The 27,883-nt window shown below is 32.6% G+C and overlaps 2 protein-coding genes across 2 annotated transcripts; both read right to left on the bottom strand.

The window, feature by feature from the left end:
• On the bottom strand, positions 1-6,037 carry LOC128162367 (uncharacterized). The gene is made up of 5 exons (XM_052825529.1): positions 5,545-6,037; positions 5,198-5,359; positions 4,803-4,935; positions 2,091-2,258; positions 1-1,900 (listed from the first exon to the last, which is right to left on the bottom strand). Exons 1-5 carry the CDS (start codon positions 5,991-5,993, stop codon positions 1,505-1,507), a joined length of 1,308 nt encoding a protein of 435 aa, XP_052681489.1. The 5' UTR covers positions 5,994-6,037; the 3' UTR covers positions 1-1,504.
• A 4,183-nt stretch (positions 6,038-10,220) lies between these two features.
• LOC128163980 (cyclin-dependent kinase 5-like) lies at positions 10,221-21,920 on the bottom strand. Its single transcript, XM_052827688.1, has 11 exons — positions 21,788-21,920; positions 20,587-20,675; positions 19,264-19,331; positions 18,818-18,935; positions 18,166-18,261; positions 17,983-18,057; positions 16,097-16,193; positions 14,405-14,474; positions 13,973-14,033; positions 13,789-13,869; positions 10,221-13,371 (listed from the first exon to the last, which is right to left on the bottom strand). Exons 1-11 carry the CDS (start codon positions 21,822-21,824, stop codon positions 13,240-13,242), a joined length of 924 nt encoding a protein of 307 aa, XP_052683648.1. The 5' UTR covers positions 21,825-21,920; the 3' UTR covers positions 10,221-13,239.
• Between the last annotated feature and the right edge of the window lie 5,963 nt (positions 21,921-27,883).

The following is a 27,883-nucleotide window of genomic DNA, read 5'->3' as shown; positions in this document are numbered from 1 at the left end:
CAAAGTTCAATTCATTATTTTATTTCCTAAAAAGTTGAAGGTGCATTAACTAAAAAACAAACAATGAAAAACCAAAGGCATTTAATATGAAAAATTACCAATCTAACAACATATTATTTTAAGGCTGATAGTCCATCTGGTAAGATGCATAACTCTCACTACATCAGAGAACTACTGTTCTGTTATAAAACATGCAGTGATTCTCAAAATCTGGTCCATAAGATTCCTTATATTGTATGCATTACAAAAAAATATTTCAATGTCTCTTGTGAAATAATCCCAAAAGCAAAACTTGATTGCATTATTCCAGTTCTAGCCAGATGCTGTGCTTTAATTTATAATTAACAAGATATCTGTGAGCCAATGCTCACTAGTGATACCCCCGCTCTGATGTGAATATGCAAAATAAGCAAAGTCGACATTTAACAGAAAGCTGGCATCCGATTGGTACAGAAATATATCCCACAATATGGCATGCCTAAACAAAAAGTGTGTTAAAATTTCAAGCATCTGCGATAAATAGCTGCTGAGAAATCTTTGACGAAAATTTGTTTGAAAATTTTGGCTAAAATAAACAAAGTACTCATTTAACAGGAAGATGACGTCCGATTGGTACAAAAATATATCCCACAATAAAGCATGCCTTAACAAACACTGTGTAAAAATTTCAAGCATCTGCGATAAATAGCTGCTGAGAAATCTTTGACGAAAATTTGTTTGAAAATTTTGGCAAAAAATAAACAAAGTCGTCATTTAACAGGAAGTTGATACCCGATTGGTACAAAAATATATCCCACAATATGGCATGCCTAAACAAATAGTGTGTTAAAATTTTAAGCATCTGCGATAAATAGTTGCTGAGAATTCTTTAACATAAATTTGTTTGAAAATTTTGGCAAAAAATAAACAAAGTCGTCATTTAACAGGAAGTTGACGGCTGATTGGTACAAAAATAAATCCCACGATATGGCATGCCTATACAAATACTGTGTAAAAATTTCAAGCATCTGCGATAAACAGTTGCTGAGAAATCTTTGACGAAAATTTGTTTGAAAATTTTGTTTAAAAAATAAGCAAAGTCGTCATTTAACAGGAAGTTGATGTCCGATTGGTACAAAAATATATCCCACGATATGGCATGCCTTAACAAATGCTGTGTAAAAATTTCAAGCATCTGCGATAAACAGTTGCTGAGATAAATGCGACAGAAATTTTTGTTACGGACGGACAGACAGACGGACGGACAGACAGACAGACACACAAGGGTAAAACAGTATACCCCCTCTCCTTCGGAGCGGGGGTATAAAAATCTAGGTAAGGGGTAACCATGTACCGGCGGTATCTATATCCATACACTCAGCTCAGAAGTGATATTGGAACAAAGGATCTTGACTAGTCACCAATAAGTCACTTATTAAATGTTCAAAAGTTAAGTCACTTATTAAATGTTCAAAAGTTAACTTACTGTTACACATGACAAGTCAACTGAACAGGGAGCCATACCTTAATTATGTTGTAGAGTTTCTACATGCACCCCTAGCCTAAACAAGAACTCAGTTATCTGATGTCTGTCCTCTTTTACAAGGTAATCATATGGTCTAGTATAGAAAACGGTTCCACTTTGCTTTGTCTTTGCTTCATTTCTTTCCTTAGTTTTTGAATCTTTAGAAGTTTTTTCTTTGCGTGAACACTGCCCCTTACTTTCACTTTCCTCATTGCGTGTACACAGTCGCTTACTTTCACTTTCCTCTTCTTCTTTGCGTGTACACAGCCTTTTTCTTTCATTTTCCACTTCTTCATTATCTTCTTCAAATGCCATTCCTTTCTTTGTAACATCTTCTCCATGCATTTTTATGAGTTCATAATGCTTCCATGACATTTTCAAACATGTGAAAATCAGCTGTGTAAAAGGGAATGGAAATGCATATAATTATTAATTGCACACCATATTCTTTATTTTATATAAAACTTGATCTCCAGGGGTTTAACTGTATATCTGTATTGAATATTTTGAACCAAACAAGAATGAAATTATGCAAATGAATATGACTTGTTGAATAATTGTAACAAATTGAGTGCAAAATACATACAGATGTTCTCATGCATATGATTCCAAAAATGGCACCAATGTCAGCAAAAACGGACATCTTGAAATCAAGCAATAGCTGGGAGGCATGTTGTTCCAGGACTCTGTGTTGGACTGCTTCCGTGATCTGGAAGGGTCCCGCCGGGACTCTGTGCTTGTAGTCTGGCTTCATCTGCAATGATATGAAGGATGGTTTCCCATAAAATATACAATGAATCATAGAAAATTCACCCTGATTTTGATATTTTTGAAATGAGAGTGTGAAAAAGACATCCTGACAAGTGTTGATAGCTCGGATTGTTTTTTTAGTGTAATAATGAGCAGAATGGGTGGACCCTTGTACAATAGACAATATGTTTATAATAATAAGTATGCAAGTAATTAATTTTTTTATCATAGTGACATGTAAAATTTATGTATAAGTGCTGCGTAATTAAAACTAAGGATGTCAAATTTTACTCGAAGAGACATGTCGATTAATCAGGGGCTTTAGTCTAGCGATAGTTGAGTACTCGTTGATTTAATTGAAACTGTGCATCCTTTTAAAATAGAATAATGCTACTGTCACAAACACCACATCTTTAACTCTATAACATATAAACACTAATAATTATACTTCAATTAAAATTTAAGTATCAAAAGTATTTTTGTTTGCAATTGTCTTTGCTTTCCCTTATTGTTGCGCTGCTTACACATATATAAGCTACATATCATCCAAGGCAAATCAAACTTGTCCTGTTCCATGCTAAGTCATTGTCTCATGCCTAATCAGCTATTAAGGTATAATGATTGTAACAAGTGGCCCAGGGGCCTTCTTGGTCACCTGAGTAACTGCAGTTTGGCTTTTGCAATGTTTAATTAATACTCATTTGCATTGTAATTAGAGAGCTAATGAACTCAGTTTTAATTTTTCACGATTATTTTAACCAAAAAACTTTCTAAATTTTTAAAAAATTATTAATAAATTGTTGCAAAACACAGTGACATTAATGAACAAATCTAACGTACAAAAAAATAATCATCAAAATTACACCACCCTACCCTATATAATCATTAGCCTAAGACCTCTGCCATAAAACCAGAACCCCTGACCCAAGGGCTATCTCAAATTCATAATTTTGGAAGTGGCATTCTTTTTCATCATTACTATTCATCATTACTAATATGTACTAAGTGAAATAGTTCATTTGCTAAATACCCAGGAGCAGAGGGGAAAAATTTCAAAGATTTGTTGTATTTTCAATATACACTTGCATAATCATTAGAGGCCCATCCTAACAACAGAATCCCTGATACAGGTGTCATACAATTCACTATTTTGGAAGAGGCATTCTTCCTCATCATTACTATGTACTTAGTTCATTGGCTAAAAACCCAGGAGCAGAGGAGAGGATTATCGAAGAATTAATGCATTCTCACTATATAATCATTAGAACCCCACCCTAGTGGCAGAACCCCATTTCCTGTGAAGGATTTGACTTCAGTTATTTTTCAGTGATCTCGAGAAATCAGAGCCAGGCAAGCTAAACATGTATTCACATAAATGAATGTTAATAGAGTGTATAGGCAAGTCAAACACAGTTACTGAATCAAATTGAATGTATGTCACATGACACCTGTGGAAAAGAAGATCAACATTTTGAAAGGATTAGAATATTAAGCGAGTTCACATCACATTAACATCAGTTTAAAATGGAGAAAGTTACATAAAATTGTGTGCGCGATGGGTTTTCATACGTACTCGAATAGGTTTCGAGTCACGTGATCAGGTAAATATATAAATAGTAGGACCATGCAGTGGTGTGGCACTCAAAGCTCGCTTGCTAGTTGTGATTTAAGGTAAAAAAGCGTTAGTTTTGGGCTGACAGACAGATTGTGTTTTGTGTAAAATAAAAATGCTAGCAAGCAGCATACCTATGTAATACTTGTTTTTATTCAGTTAGCACTTTATTGTTTTATATTCAGAAAAACATAGTGAGGGAGAATATAACTGACTTTTGCCTTTTTTTTTCTTCTAAAGTTACATATGAGAGTAATGGGGTCCATTTTGTTCCTTTCACATATAGATTTGGACACAATAATTTGACTATCTAATTTAGCAGTGTTGCCCTACCATAAATATTAATGTTTTATATTGGAAAGGAATTCTATGAGGCCAAAGGTACATATATCAAAGATTACTGGAAACATATTAAATTTGGCTGTGTATTCTATTTAGCATTTCTGGCAGGAAACTGCATCCGCTAAATCAAGTACGTCGCCCAATATAATATATGTAAGTATAGATAAATATTAAAGGTACATTCAGAAATGCGCTAAATCAAATCCATGCTATTAAACTTGTTAAAAATCATATTCCACCAAATACCGTACACTTTAAATATACATGTAGTATATGTTTGCAGTACCTGCAAGATTAAACAGAAATTCCAAAAATTTTAATTCTGCCAATTTACTGGGGGCTCTATTACACGTCTTTAAGATTTTTATCGATTTGTTATCATATATGTATTTTTGTACATGTATCAGATGCTCCAGTGTTTTTGAATCTTATGTTATTTAAACATGGTGTTTTCTATTCAGCAAACAATATGAAATCAAAATCAACCACCTTTTTGACTCCTGCAAGTGGCTTTGTTCCTGATAAATGACTGGATTATTGGGGTATCACTAATATTGAATCTGATTTACAATAAATTATATTTAAAAAGATTACCTCTTCTACATTAATGACCAGAACACTGGAGATTCTGCCAAACGAACTAACAGGTACTGTCGCCCGCAGATCTGGATCACTAGAACTCTTCACACCCTTAATTGTCATCCCTGAACTCTCCAATAAACCTGATCTACAAAATAATAAATGAAACTGGAATGTAGCAGTATAATTTGATGCATGAAATAAACCATTAATTGATGGATGTTTGATCCAACTCATTTTTGCCAGCTTTTTTTTTTTTAAGAAAACAGAAAGTTAACGATAATTATTAGCCAGTTCAGTTAAGTATAGTGTGCTCTTTCCTTTGAAAAAGACATTCAGTGTTCAGTTTAAACTTTTGAATTTAATAAAAAAATTAATTAAATAACTTATATAAAAAAAAAATTATATACCTGACATTTAACAAGAAAACCTCCATGAATTTACTGCATAAATTCAAGTACAAGTGCTTGGGGATGGGTTTTTCTTTTGCCAAAATCTGATCACTTTCAATAAGGAACTCTCTGAGACCTATGTAAAATCTGTGTAGTGCAGCTTGGCTAAGAACAAGTAGCCTGTTAAAAAAACAAAATATCATTCAGCAAACTTATGAAGCCATATATATGCATGACAATCACTCGAAATCTTTTCAACAGTAAATTATTAAAGTTATATAATTCTATCCTTTGTATATTGTATCCAACTTGTCCAATGAATAAAATATAATCAAAATCAAATCACTAATTAAAATTACACTCACTTTGAATTCGTTGGCGGGTTATTTAGATGAACATCAACTGACTGCAATGTTTCATCGCATTTCTGCAAGATACGGCGATAAGTAACCCACGTCCTGGATTTCTCTCCCTCTCTGAATGTTACGCCAGGCCTATCCAGGCTGTCAACTTGATCTGCTAAAGACTCCACGACTTTTCTCCTGTCTTCTTCAAGAGGATATTTATAATTATTACTTTCCCCCATTAACAACGAAACATCAGAAGACTGCAAATCGTAGCATAATCCAAACATTTCTAACTTTTTTAACGTCCATTTTCTCCTTGAAGTCTGAAAGTCTTCGTCTGATGAACTTGAACATGAACTTGAAGTACTATACATTGGATTCTCGTCATTCCGTGTTAGTGCCATGCGCTGTCTTTTGGGTAGGACTCTCGAGGATGAGGATTTTGTGTCGCCCATGACTGTTCTCATTTCCCGGGAAATTATTCGAAACACCTTTGACGATTTTAAAAATTTTAGAGGATGTGCCGAAAAGCTGATTAGCAGTTCCCGAGCCCGATGCTTTTACAAAGTAAAGAGGGTCATCAAAAGTAGTAACGAGACTACATCAAAAGATGAACAGTGTACAAGAATTTGTTCGTTCAATGAATTTACCCCATACTAAACTAATAAAAGATCAATTACGTGGAGTTTTATGAAATTGCAATCAAATTCGTTTTCAACGAAACCAGAGACATAAATAAATGTTATTTATGTCTCTGACGAAACGCGTGATCCTAATTAAGCGGACACATATGACCAGGAAATCAAATCAAGATTTGACCATATATGACGAAAACATATATAACCAGGTTCCGTAGGACATGTTTATGTCATTTTAACGATAGAAAATTCTATCTAGGCAAGAACATGTACATGACTATTCTCTTTGGAGAAGTGGACCGGTGTTATATAGTGCCTTTTCCCTCTTTCCCCCCGGAAAAATGGCTATATAGCAGTTCTTTCCCCCGGAAAAATGGCTATATAGCAGTTTTTCCCCCACGGAAAGCTGACTATATCAGTCTGTATATAGTGGGCTTTCCCCCTTTTTATAGCCAGATTACCCCCACGGAAAACCTACTATATAGTGGATTTTCCCCCATTTCTACTTTCCGGCCATGTTTATTGCGGACCATTCGTGACAGTAATTTGCAATAACTGAAATGATATTAATTTCTCACCAAAAAAAGGATAATTATGGCATTTATTAATACATAGAATAAAGTACATGGTTTTTCAACCCCAAATATGAACTAAGGTATGCGCCTTCATAACATGCATGTGTCATCATCGTTTATCGTTTATTTCACCTGTTCTCACCCCTTTTTGGAACACCTTTTACACGGATTTCGGAATACCTCGAATCTTTTTTCATCTAATCGATGCTTATCTACAGTTTTGACTTCGACGTTATGAACACGTGAGAACACATTTGAGTGAAAATATGCCGGTTTGGAAATTAAATTTTCCAATGTATTACCATTAATGTATAAGCGTCTCCCAGGGAACTACATGTAACTGACTAATCTTGACTTAATTTTGTAGAGGAATGGAATAAAAAGTGGAAATGTATTACTCCCTTCGTCCAAAAGGCTATTAATTTTAAATTAATACCGTTAGAATTGACGATCTTAAAAACAATTCTATATCTCTTCTTCTAAATATCAAACGGGAGACAGGATGCAATGATATGATGAGAAACTGAAATGTTTTAGTTTACTTTGATTGATGGGGTTCTAAATCATGCATGGGTAAGGGGTGTTTTGATTATGTATTAAAAGCATGTGTAAAATTAGTGTTTACCATTTCGTTTTTTAAAAGCTACGCATATTCATATTTTTCAGCACATTTCTACGAAATGCGACATATTATGATGTAAACATTTTAAAAATCAATGAAATGTCTTCACAACTAGAACAATGTCGGTATCTTTGCTGGTTATTTTGGAAAATGTTAAATGGAGCCTTAACTAACTTTATGTTTATATTGTCACTCACTATTTGCTAATTTTTCCACTTTTAAGTTTGCAACGTGATTTATAAATATACAATTTTGAAAACGATGCTATATAAATCAAGATATACGATTCAATTACCTAAAAAAAATTATACAATTTGTTTCATATTTTTGCAATAAAGATTTACTTGTGTACCATATTATTTCTTCGAACAATTAAACAGGGTAATTAAAAAAACAAAACGAAAACAAAAAACAACCAACACTTATATTGTGATGAGCTGACTTTTTTTAAAATATAAGCTTGTTCTTCTAATCAACTAACAAGTAAAAAAGTCGTATATGCGCTTAGGTTGGTTATTTATTTTTGATTTTCGGTTTCTCCTTTCATGAATAAAAGTTCATTGATTTATTTATCTAATTATTTATTATATCATTAGTCATCTTATGTATTGATTGAATGTTTTGAAGAATAATGAATTTTACCCACGTACCTTTTTTAAAAATTTTGTTCGTAAATTTTAAAAAAGCAGCAGAATTAAACGTAATTTTCAATCATTTTGATAAAGAAATATATGAGTGATTATGTATTTTTAAATGATGTGTTTACTTTTAAATGACCGTAAAAATATGTTCATGTGGTCATCTATAGTTTTTGAGATATGGGGCCCCAAAAAATACATATTCTTTATAATTGGATTTCAAACATCGGGCTTGAAAACAACAAAGGCTCCTACCCTGCATGGGGGCTTAAATTTTCGGTGTCATCTACTAGTGGTATACCACTATCACTGTGAAAATATGGTTAATTGGTCATCTCTAGAATTTGAGATTCGGGTCCCCACTTATAGAACACTATTCAATCATTATAATGGGGTTTTAATCATCGGGCCCTGAAACATCAAGGGCTTCTACCCTGAGAGCTGATATTTTCAGAGTCATCTTCAAGTGGTAAACCACTGCCACTTTAAAAATATGGTGAAATGGTCATCTCTAGTTTATGAGACATTGGACCCTAAAGTATGCACTATAATTATTATAAAAGGATTTTCAAAATCGGGCTCTGAAACATCGGAAACAAAATTTCTCTAAAACAGAGGTTTAGCCTGGATGAAATTTTCAAAAACAGACAAACAATCTGATAAATTTATCAAGAAATTCTTAAAACATTCTCGTTTAATACAATTATATATTTCAGAACACAGAAATATGCATATAAGTGTATAACTTGTAAAACTTTTTTCAATAAATTACCTAAATTAAGTTCTATGTGTTATTCCATTACACAAATGTTCAACTTTCAGCATTGTCTATAAAAATAATAAATAGACAAAACGAAACTTAACCTGTACAGATGAATGCAGATATACATGTATGCAACCTGGGAGTGTAGAAACATTGATTTTAATCCTTACTGGATTTCCATAAATATTTTTTATAAAATCTGAACCAAAAACGTGAGGGAGAAACCCTACTATGGGGGAAAAGCTACTATATAGTAGCTTTTCCCCCCGGGGGGAAAGGCTACTATATAGTAGGTTTTCCGGGGGGAAAAGCTACTATGGGGGAAAAACTGCTATACAACACCGGCATAGCCTACATGTAGGCTATGCCTGTCCACTTCTCAAAAGAGAATAGTACATGACATGCTAGTCCGAAATATTTGACGTTTTCCTGCGTAGTATTTATAAGTATCAAAATCGTTAAGAAAGCCAGGAAACGTCACAATTATTATGGACCAATGGCATGCGTGCTTACTTTTATTTTTCTTCAATCTGTAAGCAGCATCCAAACATTTTCCGCCGACCGACGAAGTCGATTCACACCACGAGTATATATGTACTCCGGTGTATTGCAAAATACATCTGTATACTCGTATAATTTCTTTTTTCCAGATACCTGCATAATACCTGTAATTAGCACTAAGATTGGAAATGAATTAAGAAAACTCAAGTTTATTAAATAACTCTGATGTGAATGGGATTATTCCCAGTTTTTCCACTTATTAGAAAATTCGGCTTTGATTGTTTGTGCGTAGAAATAATTAAAAAAAAAATATATCTAAAATTTTCAAAACTTCAAATTTCACAGCACGGTACAATAAAACTGGTAGGATAGCATTGTTGACAGTTGACAACAATTTGCTGGTAATTTATTTTTCAAATTTTTGTCTTATAACACAATGCATGGGTTTTTGACCTTGCTTACAAAAATGGCATTTTTTATTCATCTGTCATGTTGTAAATTTTGAATTTACTGGGTGGGTGTAAATACAAAATTTACAACATGATAACGTTGTCATGTTGTAAATTTTGTATTTACACCCACCCAGTAAATTCAAAATTTACAACATGACACATCTTTTTTAAAATATTTTATTTATTTATTTATTTTTTGCTTAACAAAATGACCCAAGTCTTGAAAATATAATGACTAACTATTCTCTTATGTTTTCAATAAGTTCTTTATAGTAATTTTTGTTCAAAGTTGCATTTAAAGAGAAAACGACATTTTTTTGATTTTTCAACATTCATTGTTGTGCGACTAAAACAAAAGCGGAAACTACATGTAATTTGTATGAATAATTACTAGTAGCAAGAAGACGCATGTGTGTGGAAGACGAACAATAAATAAAAAAAAAAACCAATAAGATCTGAACATCTGTCTTAATGTAAAAAATATAAAGGTGCTAAAAACACATCATTAAACTCTTTTTAAAATTGTTTTTATTGTCATTTACTTCCATATATAAACATCACATAAATAACAGTAACGGAAAGTATAAAATAATTCTTTTCTTTTTTAGCTAAAAACATTATGCAAAGACAACCCACAGGGGAGTGGGTGTCAGAATACATGTAGGTTTGTGAATGAAAATATGTACTGAAAATAAATGAAAAGTTTTGGAATGGGTGCATGAATCAGAGCACCGAGACAAAAATGTATAATTTCATGTATATGTCATGGCAAAATGACTCAAGACGAACGGCATATTGACAATATATCTGCCTTAAAGAAGTAAACGGGCATGGTTACGATTTTTCCGTTTTTAATGTTTACAATGCTATAGAAAGGCATTTCTAATAGTCGACCAAAATTTGAGTTTCAGTCGTACAGTTTTTAGTGAGTTAGAGAGCTTAAAGTTCTTTGTTACGTAAACAAAGCCAGGTCAAGTCTTCGTTTATACATTTTGAATGTTGATAGGAAAATTCCAGGTTTAGACCTAAAATGAATGTGACAAAGGCCGAGATTTGTTTATTTATGTTCAAATTATGTACTAGAAATTACTAGAAATATCAGCTTGAAAAAGAGTTTTTCCCGGTTTATTGAGTTAATGTAGAAAAAAAAATATGGCATGAATCTTGTTTACATAACAAAGAAATGTGAGCGCTGTTTCTTGCTTATCACTCTACGACTGACACTCAAATTTTGGTTGATCATTAAAAATACGTAACTAAAACGTTGTAAACAATGAAAAAAGAAAATTAAAATTTGACATAAATCGTGACCATTCATTGAAGCATAGAGGACATGCCTTACTTCAGCCTAGAGTTTATAAAACCCATTCGGGCAAAGTATTACAGAGTTGAATGCTTTACAGTTTCAAACATAAATAAAGTTTTCCATCCCAATTCAGTGCAAAGACATATTTAAAGTTTGACAAAACCTTACATTTTCTCAAAACCCTAACCAGACATATCTTCAAACTAAAGGTACGACCCCTGATAGGAAATCAGTATCATGATTCGGGCACTTGCTGGGTACTACCTGTTTTGAACAACTGCAAAGAATTGCGATGTTAAAAGACAGCACAGAAAACAGCAATCGATCACTCCGTCCAGAACTTCAGTAACTGATCAAAATGGTGAGCATGTGCAAAAACATATTTCTGAACTACGCATAAACTTTTAAATAACTGTAATCCCAGATTGTTCCCACTGTTCAATCAGTGGTGACAAGGGAATACGTTGGTTAGGCATACGTGAATACATTGAAAATACTGTATAAATAAAGACTGTATGTCACCTGCGTAGCGTTCATTAACATTGGGAATAGTATAAAGTTATCTCAAAGAAAAAATCCATTGTCTTGTATATCTTGGTTCTACAAAACTTGGACAGATTCACTTTTGATCACTTTTTCATTCGTTGAATAAACTGATTTTTTACGGATTTCCTTGTTTGTAAACTGATTTTTTACGGATTTCCTTGTTTGGTCGATACACAAAATGAAAAGTTCCTTGAAATGCAATTTCTCCTAACACATTAGGGTTGGACCATTAGCCACGGATTTACGTACCTTTAAAACTGAGATTTTTACTTAATCCACAAAAACTGATGCTACCGAATATTGATGTTTCCACATTAACATAACGTGTGCTCTTTTCATTTTGTTTGTTAATAAAATATCCATGTATTCGTGTAAACATAAAAAGCAACTTTTTTATGAAAGAGCTTAAAGCAGGAAGTTATCTTCCCATTTCACATTATGCTCTATTTTTCGGTGATTTTTTGACATTATTCATAATTTACACACACAATATCTACACATTACTTGTTCCACACCTTTACAGTTTCCATGAACATTTACATTTACAATTCCACAAGATTTACATGTTTTACATGAGTACTTTTAAACATGAAATAAAAATTCTACCTGATCATATTTTTACATGACCACATTAAACGTTTACAACACTTCTATATATATCACAATTTGAATAACCATACAATGTATATATAACATATCACATAGACAAATAAATATCTAAACATATAGTATAGTAGTGTGATCATCTAGCCAAATAATTTCATGAATTTTAAACATTGAAAATTGCAAAAGTTTAAAGACAACGGTAGTGATATCTGAAAACCATATATCAATAAACATTTCTCTAACCTTGCCCTCAAAGAAAATTTTTGGGTCAAATGTATATGGCATGGTATGGCATAACATTCAATTGCAAATACATGTAGTAAAAAACTTTCTAGGATATTGAAGGGACCAAAAGTGTTAAACAGACCGAATGTATCAATTCATAACCCTGACTTTGACCAAAATAAAAAGGATATTATTTATCTAGATTTTCCTCTGAGATGTTAGTTTCTCTGATCTTGATCAATGAGTCTCCTTATGCCTAAAGGAAATAAAGATTTCGTAGCAAAAGTTCAAAGGCTTTTATAAAATATTACACATAATGAAAATGCTATACACTGACAGAATGTTAAAATTTATGATCTTTCCCTCTGAACATTAGCCCTCAAAATTAAGGTCTTCTTTATGTCAAAAGAAGTTGTGATATCAAATTTCATTTTAAAAGGTTAATGGCTCTATAAATTATTGCATGGAAACAAGTGTTACATACAAACAACAAGACTAAAAGACAAATGGAAAGACAAACCCAGTTTGATATCCCCAACTTTTAGTAGACGCTGGGTATAGTACATGTAGCAAATGCACACAGACATGGAATGCCATGCATGCCCATATTCAGCTTGATAAACATCAAGGATCTATGCAGATATTTTGTACACTAGCTTTGAGGCTACCTTCACGGAAATGTACCCATCAAGACATACAAATAATATTACATTTTCCTTTCATGTAAAACAAATGTCACATAGTACAGATATATATCTTGTAAAATTGCCCAAATTAGGCCACATTTGCTCATGATTTGACTAGAACGGATGGAGACGTGTACGGTAGGCTGCTGCGTCTATTAGGATCTCCCCTGTAGGATGAGCGAGTTGTCGGTGGCGAGTTTTATCGAGGGGTCGAGATCACTGAAGTACTGGTGTAACATTCCCTCCTCAGCCGACATCCGACCAGACGGATTACAGATCAACAGTCGCTGAAGTGTGGAGAGAGGCAAAATAAGACAGACAAGCATTAACAGAAGCACATATCAAATGGATATTAAGAAAATAACAGACATGTATACATATCAGTGAGCATATATATATTTATATGGATAAAACACAGCATTGTTTGTAACATGTCTATCATGTTTTGTTTTCAATTCTATTTTGTCCATGCAAGCATTTTGTGTTATGATGATTTTCATGCACAATTCAAGTCTATCAAATACTGTATTTTGTATGGATAACATCTGTCGTTTGAATATGGGTTGTCACAAATTCTTGGTCACGAATGACTATCAAAATAATATCAATTCAAAATATGGCACAGATTGTCTGTACACAAAACAAAGCTGCCGAAAAAAAATGCCAGTGCATGATAATTGCAAAATTGCAAAGTATATATTTACCTGTAATAAATCTCTTCCCTTGGGATTTAACTTTGGAACAACTTGCATCCATGTTGTACTGATATGATACATTGGGAAAGGCTGTAAGAGATAAAAATTCCTATAATTGAATATTTTATTCTATAATGAATACTTTTTTATGCGTCAGATTTGTTCACATTTTCAGTGGAATGCTATGATGTACCTTGTACTCTGGGAGCTGACTAATACCAGGCCAGGACTCCTCAGTAGGTGTCCCCAGTAGTCTGCCACTTGTCAAGGAGTGTTTGATTGCAACAGGAACATAAACTTACATAGATCTCTACCATTGTGTCTTGTTCTAATATGTAAATAATATGTAAATAATGTACACTGTGCTTACGGTATTTCTTCAATTTAGAATGTAAAATACATTGTATACTCTCTCAAGTAACTTCAGATGCAGCCCCCATCCCCACCCCCTCTTTCTCTCTCGCTCTCTCTTTCTTTCTTTCTCTCTCTTGCTTCTGCTGATGGAAAAGCTGTCTCCCTCTCTACTTCCCACACACAGACGCACTGAACAGAAACTAATCCCACAAACATGATACGATTCAGCATCTTATTCTATCATAAGTGATCTATGGTCAGGAAAGGATACTTGAATATTCGTTTGAGCTGGTCCTCTACATCATTGCCTGGAAACAAGGGTCTGCCAGCATTGGTCATTTCTGGAAGAAAAAAAGTCATTCTATCTTTCAATCCTGTCAGTAGTGATAGTGGGAGACTGTGAGACCATAAAAAGTTTCTAAAAATCTGTGGATGGGAAAATGCTCTGGAATCATTTTTTTCTTATTTGTGGAGATGTTATTTCGTAGATGCGTTGGTTTCGATGACAAAGAAATTTGTTTTTGTTGAGGATGTAAATTCATGCCGGACAGCTACCCATGAAAAACATGAAAATTGAGTCACCACAAATTCTAATGATTCCACTGTAGATGCTTAGAGGGTTCTCAATAAAACCCAATTTCTGACAATGACATACATCGTATCATACATGTTGATCAAAAGAGTTTTAAAGTTATAATTATATTTAGTATTTCTGGGTTGTTTTTTTAAATCACCAATACAATGTCTTCTTATCATGCCTTACAAATAACTGTACATGCTGAACAAACTAAAAGAGGTATAGCACACTTAATATACGATTTGGCCTCAAATATAGCCTTTTGCAAACATCAGACATTTTTCAATATTTAGTTTAAATGTATTCAAAGAAATGCAAATTACACAATCACCATGCTCTAAGAGTCTTAATTATCTTACACGACATCATTAAAATATTCAGGTTTTGTTAGGGATTTATAGGAAAGTAGTTTGTATACGATAAAAAATTGGATATTTGACTATTTGAACCACTCTAAACCAAAGACATCCGATTAGAATTATGTTCTACAGGTATTGTAGTACACATTTACACTGAATTAGTTTTGGTTTAACGTGGTCTTCATACTGAACATTAGACAAATATTTTGAATTAGTGTTTTTTCTAATACAATCATGTTTATAGCCATATATATTGAAAATGCATCTGTTGAAAATGTTAGATGTGTGGCCTAGTAGTAACCCAGAGGTCTTTTTGATTTTGTGGTCACTGGATCGAATCCATTAAGTAGTAATTAAGTAAGTAAGTTTTTTTTCACTTAAATAGAAACATTAACAGAATAGAGAGGTTAAGTTACACAAATCTAATCTTCTGGGGTTTTTTGAAAAAATTATCCTGTTTAATTCAGTCTGAGTATGAGTACACCCAATATATACAGTTTTCTTCATTAACACTGTAAATGTACTCCATTTACACTTAAATCCATTGCTTTGCTTGAACTTATCACGGTTCAGAATATTCAGAATATATATAACTACTGTTATACACAAAGTTTCCTGACTTTATGACAAATCAGTTGTTACAGACACCACTAAAAAATCAGTACAGTGTATCCAAGTTTTAAAAAATCATATTGCGACAGCGAGGTACCTGAAGCTATTTTTAGTAACAGGTATTTTCCGTCGAAACACAGGTGTAGGCGAAATAATGGGAAAAGGCGCTATACCTCTTTATCATGTTTTTTAAAAGCTTATCTAAATTGTTGGTTAAAATGGTGAATTTAAAAATATGGTCTAAAATACATTTCAAAGAAGAAATACTAGGTTCTTCATTTATTAATAGACAATATAAACTTTAAAACCAGGATTCACTGATAATAAACTGTTGAAATTATATATAATAAATGGTTTTTTTTTAATTAAACAGTGTTTTTTTATTACCTACATTTACTTCATTACTTGAACTAACCTGCAAATATGCAGCCAGCTGACCACATGTCTATTGAAGTGGAGTACATCTTGGCTCCAAACAGGACATCAGGGGGGCGGTACCACAAGGTCACCACCTGCATTTCATTCAAATCAAATCAATGGGTAAAAACCCCAAAACTCAATCCTGTATTGTATTTTATATGAATTCAGTCTGTTGTTCTCTCATTGTATCTACAGTTTTCATCAATCACAAAATAATCTGTGTATGTAAACCACAAAAATATGAATAAAAACACCATTTAATGAGTCATTGTTGGAAGCTTAGTAAATCTCACTTCTCTTATTGTTAGAGAAGTGTAACCAACCATCTTGGCCCCAAACTGGACGTTAGGGGGGGCTATACCAAAGGGTCACTACCTGCATTTCATTTCAAATCAATTAATCCATTTAAATATAATCAGTGGGTTTTTTTTTATACTGTATTGTATTTTATATGACTTCTGCCTGTTTTCTCATTCTATCTGTGGTTTTGATCAATCACAAAATAATCTGTGCATAGTAAACCACAGAAACTAGAAAACTGACCAGTCAGGAAGGGCCCCGCTATGACAATTAATATAGAGAAGTGAAAAAAAATTTGAATTCCATCCTCTTTATATTAACAATGATGAAAAATAAATGCCCGGCAGAAGATGTAAAGAACTGGAATATATAGGATCTCGTGATTTGTAGTTGGATATGATTTTCATCCAACAATTAAAGTGTTTTTTTCTTGAGCCTTAGTGAGGGGATAAAACACACAAGTTGGATAAAAATCATATTATACTACAAATCATGAGATTCTATTTATCCCATATTTTATACACCGCAATCAATGTTTACACTGTTTATAAAACTCTACATTATTTTACTTCATTATGCCTAGGCAAATCCCATTGTAAAGTCACAACTGTGGGATATCAAAAAAATATCCAATGAGTCATATCCACGGGATAAAGTGGGTTAACATGGGATGAAATAAAATTTGTTAAAAAAACAAAGAATTGATACCAATGCAATGATACCTAGGCTTTGCCTCTATTCAATAAAATTATTATAAATCATTGTGTACGGTATTTTAACCAAAATAAAATATGAATATTATATTTTAAATCCATATTTCAAAAAATGTACACAATACTACACATCATTCAAAATTGACCTTAACTTCAAAACAAAGTTCATTTGCAGACACAGGCAGTGCAGTAATTAATGTCAATGTGACAGATAAAGATAAAGCTTAGGATTTTCTTCCTGTGGAAGGTTAATTAATCCCAAAGGAAAAATATTGCACAGCCTTCCATGTATACAATGGTAACATTCTCAGCAGTTATCTCTCTTTGCCCATTCATTCTCAGCAGTTATCTCTGCCCATTTTTCTTGTGCATAGTTAGGAATCTACCCCACTACCCCAGCTCCAAACCAGAAGACATAGAGAACCAAACTTAGCATCAAAATATGTATTTCTGCCTACTGAACTACCATACCAAATTTGAACTTGATTGGGCAACCATAAAAAAAGTTATTAGAAAAAAACAGGAAATTTGTGGACAGAAGAGTGACAGACGGACGGACGGACAGAAGGACGGACGGACAGAGTGATTACTATAGGGCACCCGCAAATTCTTGCGGGGCCCTAATAAAGATGAATGGATCGAGACCCCATTCAACAAGTACTGTAAATACATGTATTATTTATTGTAGCAATTTTAATAAGCATTGTCAGTATATGAACTGAACACTTATTTATAATAAAAGTGCATACAATCAGAATCAAACATATTCAAGAAATAATGGAGAAAATACTCTGTAGATGGAACACACGTTAATAGCTTAATAGCAATGCTGTATACAGTTTACTCAAAAACTGAAGAAAAAAATTACCTCAGATGAGAAAAATCGCACAGGTATACCAAAAGCCCGAGCCAAACCGAAATCAGCAAGCTTTAGCTCACCATTCTGTGAAAAACATACATGTAACATGATAATTAACAGGTATGTGAAAATAATATTTGTTATCATAATTGTTATAGCAGTTTGTTATGAATCTGGGCTTTCACATCCTACCTTGTTTATCAGTAAGTTCTGGGGCTTGAGATCTCTGTGGAGCACATTATTGCTGTGACAAAAAGCCAGCCCTCTCAACAGCTGGTACATAAAGGACTGGAAAGAATGAAAGAATTAATAGCACAGAAAAACTACAGCAGTCACTGGGTGTAGAATCAAGGAGAAAAAGATCATTAAACAGTAAGGACATTTTTTTTTTACTTTTTAAAGAATTTTTGGCATGTATTTTATGACCAAATAATGTTTACTTTCAAAATTTCAAACGGTACTAGCCATCATGAAATCATCATTGAATATGATGTACTTTCATCCAAATAAAATATCCAAAGATGTCCAATTTCACCTTAAGTCAACCAAGAATTAAAAACATAGCTTTAAAAGTACCAGTAATATAAGTAACAAAAAAGCAACATACTGATGTTTATTGACAAATGAAAAGTCCCCATAATAGAAAGTAACAAAATTCATTCAGAAGACAGTCATTTATACAAGATCATTGTTTCATGTCCAATCACATATACACAGACTTCCTCAGCAATGTTTTGCATACACATTTATTTTTTAGTACAAATTAAGTTTTTTTTTAACATTCTCCAGTACTCAATTACAGGTTTAATTCAACACTGAGTAATATTTTTTTATTTGTTCTCACCTTCACAATATCTTGATCTATCTCGCCATTACAGCTGTCAAAATACTTTTTGAGATCCTGGTCACAATATTCAAACACAAGCGTTAGTTTCTTTTCACTATGAAGAACATCATGTAGCCTGTATTATGTGAAAAGAGAGAAGAACTAAGTTTGGTTAATTTTTAACTGTTTTTTCTAATACAGTAATATAATGTTATTAAGATTAAAATTTTGTGATCAAACATCACCAGAATTTTAGTAACCCAAAGTTAGTCTTTCTTTTCTTGCTTCATTTTTTTATCAGAAAAGGGAGCCAAAACGGTAAGTTTCAGCTTCTACTATGACGAACATAATGAAAAGCAAGTACCAACCAAGAGAGACATGCCTGATATAATACTAACAATAAATATATTTACTTGAAACATGCTCTATTCCTTGTAATTAAAAGAAGATATATCATCATTTACCTTACAATGTTTTTGTGTTTTAATTCCTTCAACAGGCAAATTTCCCTCAGAGCAGAACTTGGAACACCCTGGGAAAAGAGTCACAGAATATTCATAGTACTTAAAAATAAACATTTGATACAAAATGTGTTCATGCATTTATCATGGTAAATATCTTTATTTCTCCCTGCTTTGGTCAAAATTCAATTCAATTCAAAAATAGACATCTTCAACATGTTCAAAACTGATATTGGATGGCAGGTTCAATTTACATAGCTGCAGGTCCATAACTTGTCCATTATATAGCTTGTAAGTCTTTGTATGGGAAGGACTGCAGCTTTACAGCATATAAACCCAAATTTTACAAAGAGCTAAATACCTGCAGCTAGAATTTACTATTAACAATTTTGAATGATATTTGTTTAGTTTTAAATAAAGAACATTCTCTTTATTCATGATAATATAGATAATGTACTTTTAAAGTATTGTTTTCAAATCATTATTTCCAAGGACTACATATTTCACAAATGCCCAAGCCAAATAGTGTTTTTAATATCATAGTTACATATTTTTATTTTTTTTTTTTTGGGGGGGGGGGGGGTCATTGTATTTATATATATATGTTGCAGGGTCTTGTGAATAAATAATGCTGAATCCCTGCTACTGATTTTAGCCACACTTGCTCTCTTATTTTAAGGATTTTATTAATAAATAAAACTAAGTCTTATAAGTACAAACAGTTTTAACATACTCACAGTTACACAACATTGCAAGGTAATTTAGAATATTTGAATAAAATGAATTAAAAGTAATTTTAAATACAATAAACATGAATATATAATTCAATTACAAGGTAAATGTAAGCTTCCCAGGTATCCAGAACTATGGGCTTACAAAATACCAGTATATGAATTTCTTGAATACAGGTGAAGGTACACTTAACTGTATCTACCCTTAAGGTAAAAGTTGTGAGATTGGTGATTTGTGGGATTTTCGCTATTCAAAGTGAATTAGTAAATCCTGCATATGCACTCATAAATTTCTATTGGTCAGCTTTAATACAGTAGTAAACAATTAATATGTGGTCAACACAAATCCGTAAACAACATCCTCAAGTGACTCACCAAAACTCATTCATACATTCACTTATTTATCTCTCATACATGCTCAATTGGCAATGTGCATCAAATTTAAATACAAAAAATATAAAACTTTCAAATAACAACTGCAACATATATCAAGTTGGAGCAAATTGCTAAACCTGTATATAAATAACCATAAATGAAATAATGAAAAACCTTTAATAAAATTATGAGCATTTTCTAATGCAGATTTTTTTCAAACCTCATCATCATCATCCAATCGGACCCTCTTTAATGCCACCACTTCGTGTGTCTCTCTGTTTTTTGCCTTAAAAACTGTTCCATATGTTCCTGAATATGAAGAAAAAGATATTAGGCCTCACATCAACATGTTCATTTGTGTATCTTTAAGCTAATCATTACTAACTGAGTAGAAATTGATCAATTCCTTTTGTAATTTGTTACCTTTTCTAATTTGTTTAGACTAGATACACGTATATTTTGTAACAGTTCTATGTTTTTATAAGTTCAATACAGCTCGTTAAAACTGTTATCATAAAGTTATAGCAAGCGCAGCAGCACTGGCGAGCGAGCTCTAAGAACCAGTGTGAGTTGGAAAAAGAGCAAGCTTAACCTACATATTCATCAAACAAATTTTTTTGTCTACGTCCCATAATGCTCTTTAATGTTTTCTCTCGTGGTGCTATACCACAAATGGCTAACATTTAACTCGTAATTTATGGTGCCTTGAGGTTTGAATACACGTTCTAATTACTGTCTTGAAATATTAGCGATATTATAGCTCAGGTCGAAAATGTGAAAAGGGGTCAGCAAGCCTCGCCCTCTGTCACGTTTTCTTACCCTCACCCAAATATAGCTTCAGTGGGAAGAATAAAAAAAGGTCATTTTGAACTGAATAAAAAAGAATAAAGGGAAAAAAATAAACAGTTAAAAAATCTATTCAGATATTGCATATTGTCAAGTCATTATATTGAAAAATGGGATATTATACGCCTACAAATCTGGGGGCATGGATACAAAGTATGTAATTAGAATGCACAATAAAATAAACAAATATCAAAATTATGAACCAGGAAAAAAATAAAAATTGCACTTTAAATTTATATCCCATTTGGGCTATTATATCCCAAACGGGCTATTAGGCCTATATCCCATTTGTGAGATTGGTCCCAACCTGCTAAATAACACTAAGTTGAAATGATGCAAGGTATGTGTAATTCTTGGTGCGCTCGCCACGACGGTAGCACCGCAAAACATATTACTTTCTGTTTATGAAATTTAAAACAAAACTTTAAACTCAAGGCAAACACAGTATTTTACTAGCATAACGACAAACAGCTGATTAACAAAGTCAGAAAATGGATAAAACATTACTCTTCGTTTAGCTGTAAAAACAAATCTGCAATCATTTAATACTGATACGAATGTAACAAATCACTCACCTTCTCCTATTTTTTCTAATTTTTCATATTTTTGCATAATTCTATACAGATTACGTCTGGAAATAAATTATGTACAATATTCCGCAAGGAAAAAATTATTCATCAATGTATCTTACGATTTTATTCTGCATTTAGAAGACTGTGTATGATTAAACGTTATAATGACTAGAATTATAAAAGTATATTAATTCGTACGTAGAAATGTTTGCGGGATGCCCCCCCCCCCCAAAAAAAATAATTAAAAACTGCACACGTTTAGTTTGTCAAGGTAATGCAGTATACTGTTATTTAAATGAAAAATAAAACCGAAAGACTCTAGCAAACACTTGAGATAAAAAAACCAAAGCAAAAAAAAAAAAAAAAAATTAAAAAAAATAAAAACAATCAAAGGACGTTTTCCTGGCTTTTCTGACGATTTTGAAATATTACTTGCTGGGAAGTAAAATATCGTTTTAAAAGGGCAAGGAAACGCCGGATGATTATGCTCAGTGGCGTCGGAAGCAAATTGAAAGGGGAGAGAGGCTGGATTTGTCCGAAATTTTGACAAGCGAAAAAACCCTCAAAAAACCTTCAATATTTCGATCATTTTCGCCAATCCTCAATATCCTGATCCGATGGGGGTGATTGAAACCGAAAAAACCCCGTAATAATAATAAAAGAAAAACCCACATTCATAACATTTTCGGCAATCCTCAATATCCTAATCCATAAGGGGGGGGGGGGTGCATTGCAAAATTTTAAAGTATCATGTTTCCGATAGCTATAATACATGTAATAGCGAGCGCAGCTCGCCGGCGCGCAGCGCCGGCGCGAAGCGAGCTCTACCGGCAAGGCGTGTGTGAATAGAAAATTCGGACTATTTGCACATTCATTCAACGGATTTTTTTGGCGTCAGTAAATCAGACCAGTAATGCCTTGTTTTAATCGTCCCAGTAGTTCCCTGTAATTATGGTTTCCCATTTCACACTCTCACGAGAACAAGATAAAAGACTATGTACATGCATTGTAAATAACACAACGCCAATTTCCATTACTTTTTTAAAGACTAACGGAGTTATCGTCCTTTCGAGTGACGTCACAATGGATTTCTTGAACAATCAAAATTTTGAACAATCAAAATTTTTCGCGTAGTTTTTTCTAGAGACAGACTACACTTGACCGACGTGAACTTTGACGTCACAATAAGGGGAAACAACTCTAAGTAGTTATTGTAAATAATACCAAAATCTTCTCAAAATCTTGCAGAGCTAACGAATCGAGACATTTCTTCAGAGATAGGAAACAGCTGTAACTTGCTCTCATTTGGATGAATGCTCACATTTATTTTATTCACTGTATTTACGGTAATTTCCAGGAACGTTTTTTTTAAATGGGGCGTGGCAACATCATTCAAAAAATCTTCACAAGCAAAAAGAAAAATAAAATTCTCAAAATCAGGAAAATTCTAATCGGGGTGAGGAATGGGGAGTGCGTGGTATGCCTTTAGCTCTTTAGCTGCTCAAAAGTGTCTTTATTTTCACTACTATTTACGGTGTTAAATGCTACCGGGGGCTCCATTTTCCTTATGTGATCAACAAATTTTTTTACTACGTAAATTTGATTTCTTTTTAAACGGGGGAGGGGGGATTCTGTGATAAGTCAATTTTTATTTGTTTAAGAAAAATGTCTGCTGCAAGAAAAGAGGAAATATTATGTTAAAACATTATGTTAAAATCTTTATTATTCAACAACATTTTATCTGAGATAAATTCTATACTGGCGTGCGACCAGTATATAAACAATTTGATCAAAATCAGATTTTTGATCCGCTCCGACAAATTCTGATGTCGCTACACTTTGTTCAGCGACTATCAGAATTTCGGAGCGTTATTAAGATCTGATTTTAATCAGATTGGTATATAAATGAATAAAAAATTTACTGGAAAATTGGTATATTTATTTTATTTTGCATTCTTCATTTACGTGTACTTTACGTCACTACTTTTATTTTTATTGATTTATCATAATTCATTTTTGATCACCTGCTGCGCTCGCCCCAACGGTCGCACCGTAAAACATATTAACGTTTCCGATTCTAGTAAATATAGTCGATTTTGGTCGAGTGAATTTGCTCCAAAATGACGACATTTTTAAATTACGAACGACACTGGACATACGAAATCTCCTTATAACGAGGCCAAGATCATGTACGCACGCTTTCGCGCAGCGTTTAATTTGTATTGTGACGTCATCTTTTTGCTTGGTTGACGCCATGGCGTGAGAGTTTCAACTGCAGATATTCAGCGAAAGTTGAAAATAGCTCGTTTGATGCGTAAAATTGATATTATATTGTGGAATAAACATAAATGTCTCGAAGTATAAGTTATGCTTGGGCTCGGGTCGAAAACGTGAAGAGGGTTCAGCAAGCCTAGCCCTCTGTCACGTTTTCTTAACCCGCCTAAATATAGCTTAATTCATATATTTTAAGACAGTAACAATGTATTTTATATTAATTACCCTTAATATGTGATGTTATATATTTATTTATTACTTAAATGTGTCTGAATGTTTTAATATTATAATACTATAAAGATCACAATTTCCGCCTTTGTCAAATACAAAATAGCCATTATCTGACAAATCTGGGAAATTGGGCATACAAAAAACAACTTTGATAAGACCCCTGGAACAAACCAGGAGGTAAAAGGTTGTTTTTTTTTACCATTTGATGCCTTTTAGCAATAACTTTAATATGTAGAACAGAAAAAAATCCCTTGGGCAGAAGTTTTAATCAAATGTAAAAAAGGTGCAAAATTGATACATTTCAAGCAAAATCCCATAGGGTCCTATGTTAAAAAATAGCAAACTTCGAGATGACCCCTAAACAAACGGTGTGGTAAATGTCTTTTATCTTAAAATAATAATTATATCAGAAGAAATTCATGTAAAAATTTCATTCAAAAAATCTAGGGCAGAACAAAGTAGACCCGGTCTCGTTAATTTCGTCTCTATACGCATATACCACACGCGTTATATCATGCGTGCAAAGGTGTATTAATCTCACATTTAAGTACTTAGGTTTATCCCAATTTACTGCTTCCATCACTTTTTGATGGTTTCTAATCAAAACAAACATACAGGTCTATCAATAATCGATAAAAGGGAAAAAATCCCGGATCTCTTAATAAATTCATCGATACATTATTTGTTTTTTTCCCGAAGAATTTCACAGGAACGGAAACAAACATCGTGAAGAGATTCAAAATGGTAAATACTTACATTTTCTCCATTCGGAAGAATTCGGAACACATCGCACAATTTTAAAACTTTTTTTGAACTTTCAAGTCTTTTGCAGTGCAAAATCCCCCCTAGAATTCTATTTTTTTGGTGGTGTATTGAAATCTTGATGAACGTATGACAACTTATTGACTGTTACTCATCAATCAAAATACCATGTTATATGAATAAGTATCCTATATGCAGCACTTTTATGATGGCTTTGGTTACCTATACCTAGATTTTGAACTTTTAGATAATGGGTGATACTCTCACCCAATATCGTGCTGCAATAGGGAATTTCTACTACGTTGGGAGATTTTTTTGCAAATCTTCTGCATTAATTCTTCAATATGATGTCGTATTGAGAAACCTGTTGAGACATCGAAGCAACTGTGCTTTAAAATCGGTTCGCTTAATATTAGGTTTTTTTCACTGGATCTTAATTTTTTCATCCAATTTTTACTGTTTCATTTTACTATTGTCAGGAGATGTTGAATTGAACCCAGGTTCTGCACATGAACATGTACTTGACATTATTCACCTGAATATAAGAAGCATAAGACGTACACAAACTTGATTTTTTAGACACATTTTTGTAATATACAAAGATGTTTTATCATCTAATACTAATATAAAATCGGGTGTACCGCAAGATTCAGTGTTAGAACCCTTGCTCTTTTTGATATATGTTAATGATGTCTCAAACAATATGTTGTCATTTTGTCGACTTTTCGCAGATGACAATTGTATCCAATATGCATCGCATGATTTTTCTAGCATTGAACATAATATCAATAATGATTTATACATTTTGGAACAGTGGTCTAGTCGATGGTTACATAAATTCAATCCAAACAAAACTAAGGCTGTCCTTTTTACCACAAAATCTAGGTAAGAACTCCCGAAATATTTTTTCAGCATTGTTTGTTAGAGTATATCTCAATACACAAACACTTGGAATAAAGAACTTGAACTTGAGAAAGCGGTAATTGTCGGTGTGGATCACCAGAAGATGCTTACCATTTTTACTATCGCTAGAAATAATTTTTTTTTGTTGACAATGAACTTTATTCTCATAACTGAATTTACAGTGTAGAGAAAATACATATGTACAGTATATACACACTACAATATATATAATAGATGAAAATCAATGGTACAGGCATGATGAAGGGATAACAGATATAATTTAACCAAGAGAGCTAACTCTCTCAAATATAGTATCTAATAGTTTACAAATATTGGTAAGTTGGTTTATGTTTGTGACATTAAACAGTTTTTCAAATTTTACAACATTTGAATTGGATATATATACATCAGTACATTTGAAAAGGTAGTGAAATTCATTCCCAATTTCATTACAGGTACATAATTTACAAATTCTGTTTTCTCTAGGAATATTAAACCATCTACCTATATCTCAATAGGTAATTTAGCATTACCAGTTCTAAAGTTACAATATTTCTTACATAATTGTGTTGGCAAAGTCAATAAATACTTTTCAAAATCCAGTGACTCTTTAAAAATCCTATAATTTAAACCTTTTGCTTTGTTGGCAGTGTCATTAACTATGCTTCTGAGGTATGGGGTTCACTCAAAGCACCTATAATATTAAGAAACTTCATCATGATTTTTGTAAACATATCTTGGGAGTTAAAAGGTCAACTTGTAATGTAGCAGTTTATTCTGAATTATGACGCTGTCCTCTGCTGTACCAAAGAATGTTCAACATAGTTAAGTTCTGGAAAAAAAATACTGTACCATAATAATTGTATTATTCAACATTGCTATTATACACTATATGACTGTGTCGAAAAACATAATGCAAAAAAACTGATTGTATCATGTTAATGATTTTTTATGCAATCTGGGTATGTTTGAATTGTGGGAAAAACAAAAAATAACAGCTGCAGATCTCATTGTTGTTAAGCAACGTATTTTTGACCAAGCTACACAGTATATTTTTTCTCAACTAGATATTTCTAGTAAATGCTCTTTTTTCAAATACCTAATTGCAACCCATAATTTACAATTTTATTTAAGGAAACCTATTCCAAACAAATATCAAAAGTGTATTTCCAGATTCAGGTTGTCTTCACATCAATTGTCGATAGAAACAGGTCGATTTTATAATATTCAAAGACACAATAGAAACTGTTTTTTTATGTTCAAATTCTATTGAAGATGAATTTCATTTCATTTTAGTTTGTCCCATATACGAAGGCTATTGCAAAAAATACATTAAGCCTTATTACTGGAAAAAAACCTTCAATATGTAAACTTCTGCAACTTTTTAATGTTGAAAATGTAAAGGAACTATGTAATCTGGATAAATTTATTCACTTTGGTTTGAAATTAAGAAAAGACTTACTTAATGCAAATTAGATGTTGATATCATATGTACACTTCTGCCACATTCTCCTGTTAACCTACCTGTACGTGTATATTGTTTATATTTATTGTACTGATGAGCTGTATAGCTTAAAGTTAATAAAGAACTGAACTGGAGAATTATGTACCTCACTATACCATGATTGCTTAAATTGGTCTAATAAAATATTGTATACTTTAGATGTTAACCAGGGTATGTTTATTGTGTTTTGATACCATATATGTGTTAATCTGCTACAACTAGACCATTTTCATATAATTAATACGCATCTATTATTATGGGGCGATGAGTCATTATCCCTTGATATTAACAAGCAATTATTCTCATTAGTTCAATTGTATCTCAACGAAACTGGTAGATTTGTTTAATATAGTTTATGTGCATGTTTCTTATTTTCGTATTTATCATTTATAATATATTTTCATTTATCGTAATTATAACAATTC

The sequence above is a fragment of the Crassostrea angulata genome, chromosome 9 (assembly GCF_025612915.1).
Source record: "Crassostrea angulata isolate pt1a10 chromosome 9, ASM2561291v2, whole genome shotgun sequence".
NCBI lineage: Eukaryota > Metazoa > Mollusca > Bivalvia > Ostreida > Ostreidae > Magallana > Magallana angulata.
The sequence above is the reverse complement of the archived record's forward strand: the minus strand, read 5'-3'. Positions and strand labels throughout refer to the sequence as shown.

What these genes read in the sequence shown, in the direction of transcription:
- LOC128163980 (XM_052827688.1), bottom strand. Translation starts at nt 21,824, where the DNA reads ATGCAAAAATATGAAAAATTAGAAAAAATAGGAGAAG. An exon ending in AAACACAAAAACATTGTAAG is followed by an intron (nt 18,936 to 19,263) that starts GTAAATGATGAT and finishes CACATAATACAG; the next exon opens with GCTACATGATGTTCTTCATA. An exon ending in CAGCTCAAACGAATATTCAA is followed by an intron (nt 14,034 to 14,404) that starts GTATCCTTTCCT and finishes GACAAGTGGCAG; the next exon opens with ACTACTGGGGACACCTACTG.
- LOC128162367 (XM_052825529.1), bottom strand. Translation starts at nt 5,993, where the DNA reads ATGAGAACAGTCATGGGCGACACAAAATCCTCATCCTCGAGAGTCCTA. An exon ending in AACCCGCCAACGAATTCAAA is followed by an intron (nt 5,360 to 5,544) that starts GTGAGTGTAATT and finishes TTTTTTTAACAG; the next exon opens with GCTACTTGTTCTTAGCCAAG. An exon ending in GTTTTCTTGTTAAATGTCAG is followed by an intron (nt 4,936 to 5,197) that starts GTATATAATTTT and finishes ATTATTTTGTAG; the next exon opens with ATCAGGTTTATTGGAGAGTT.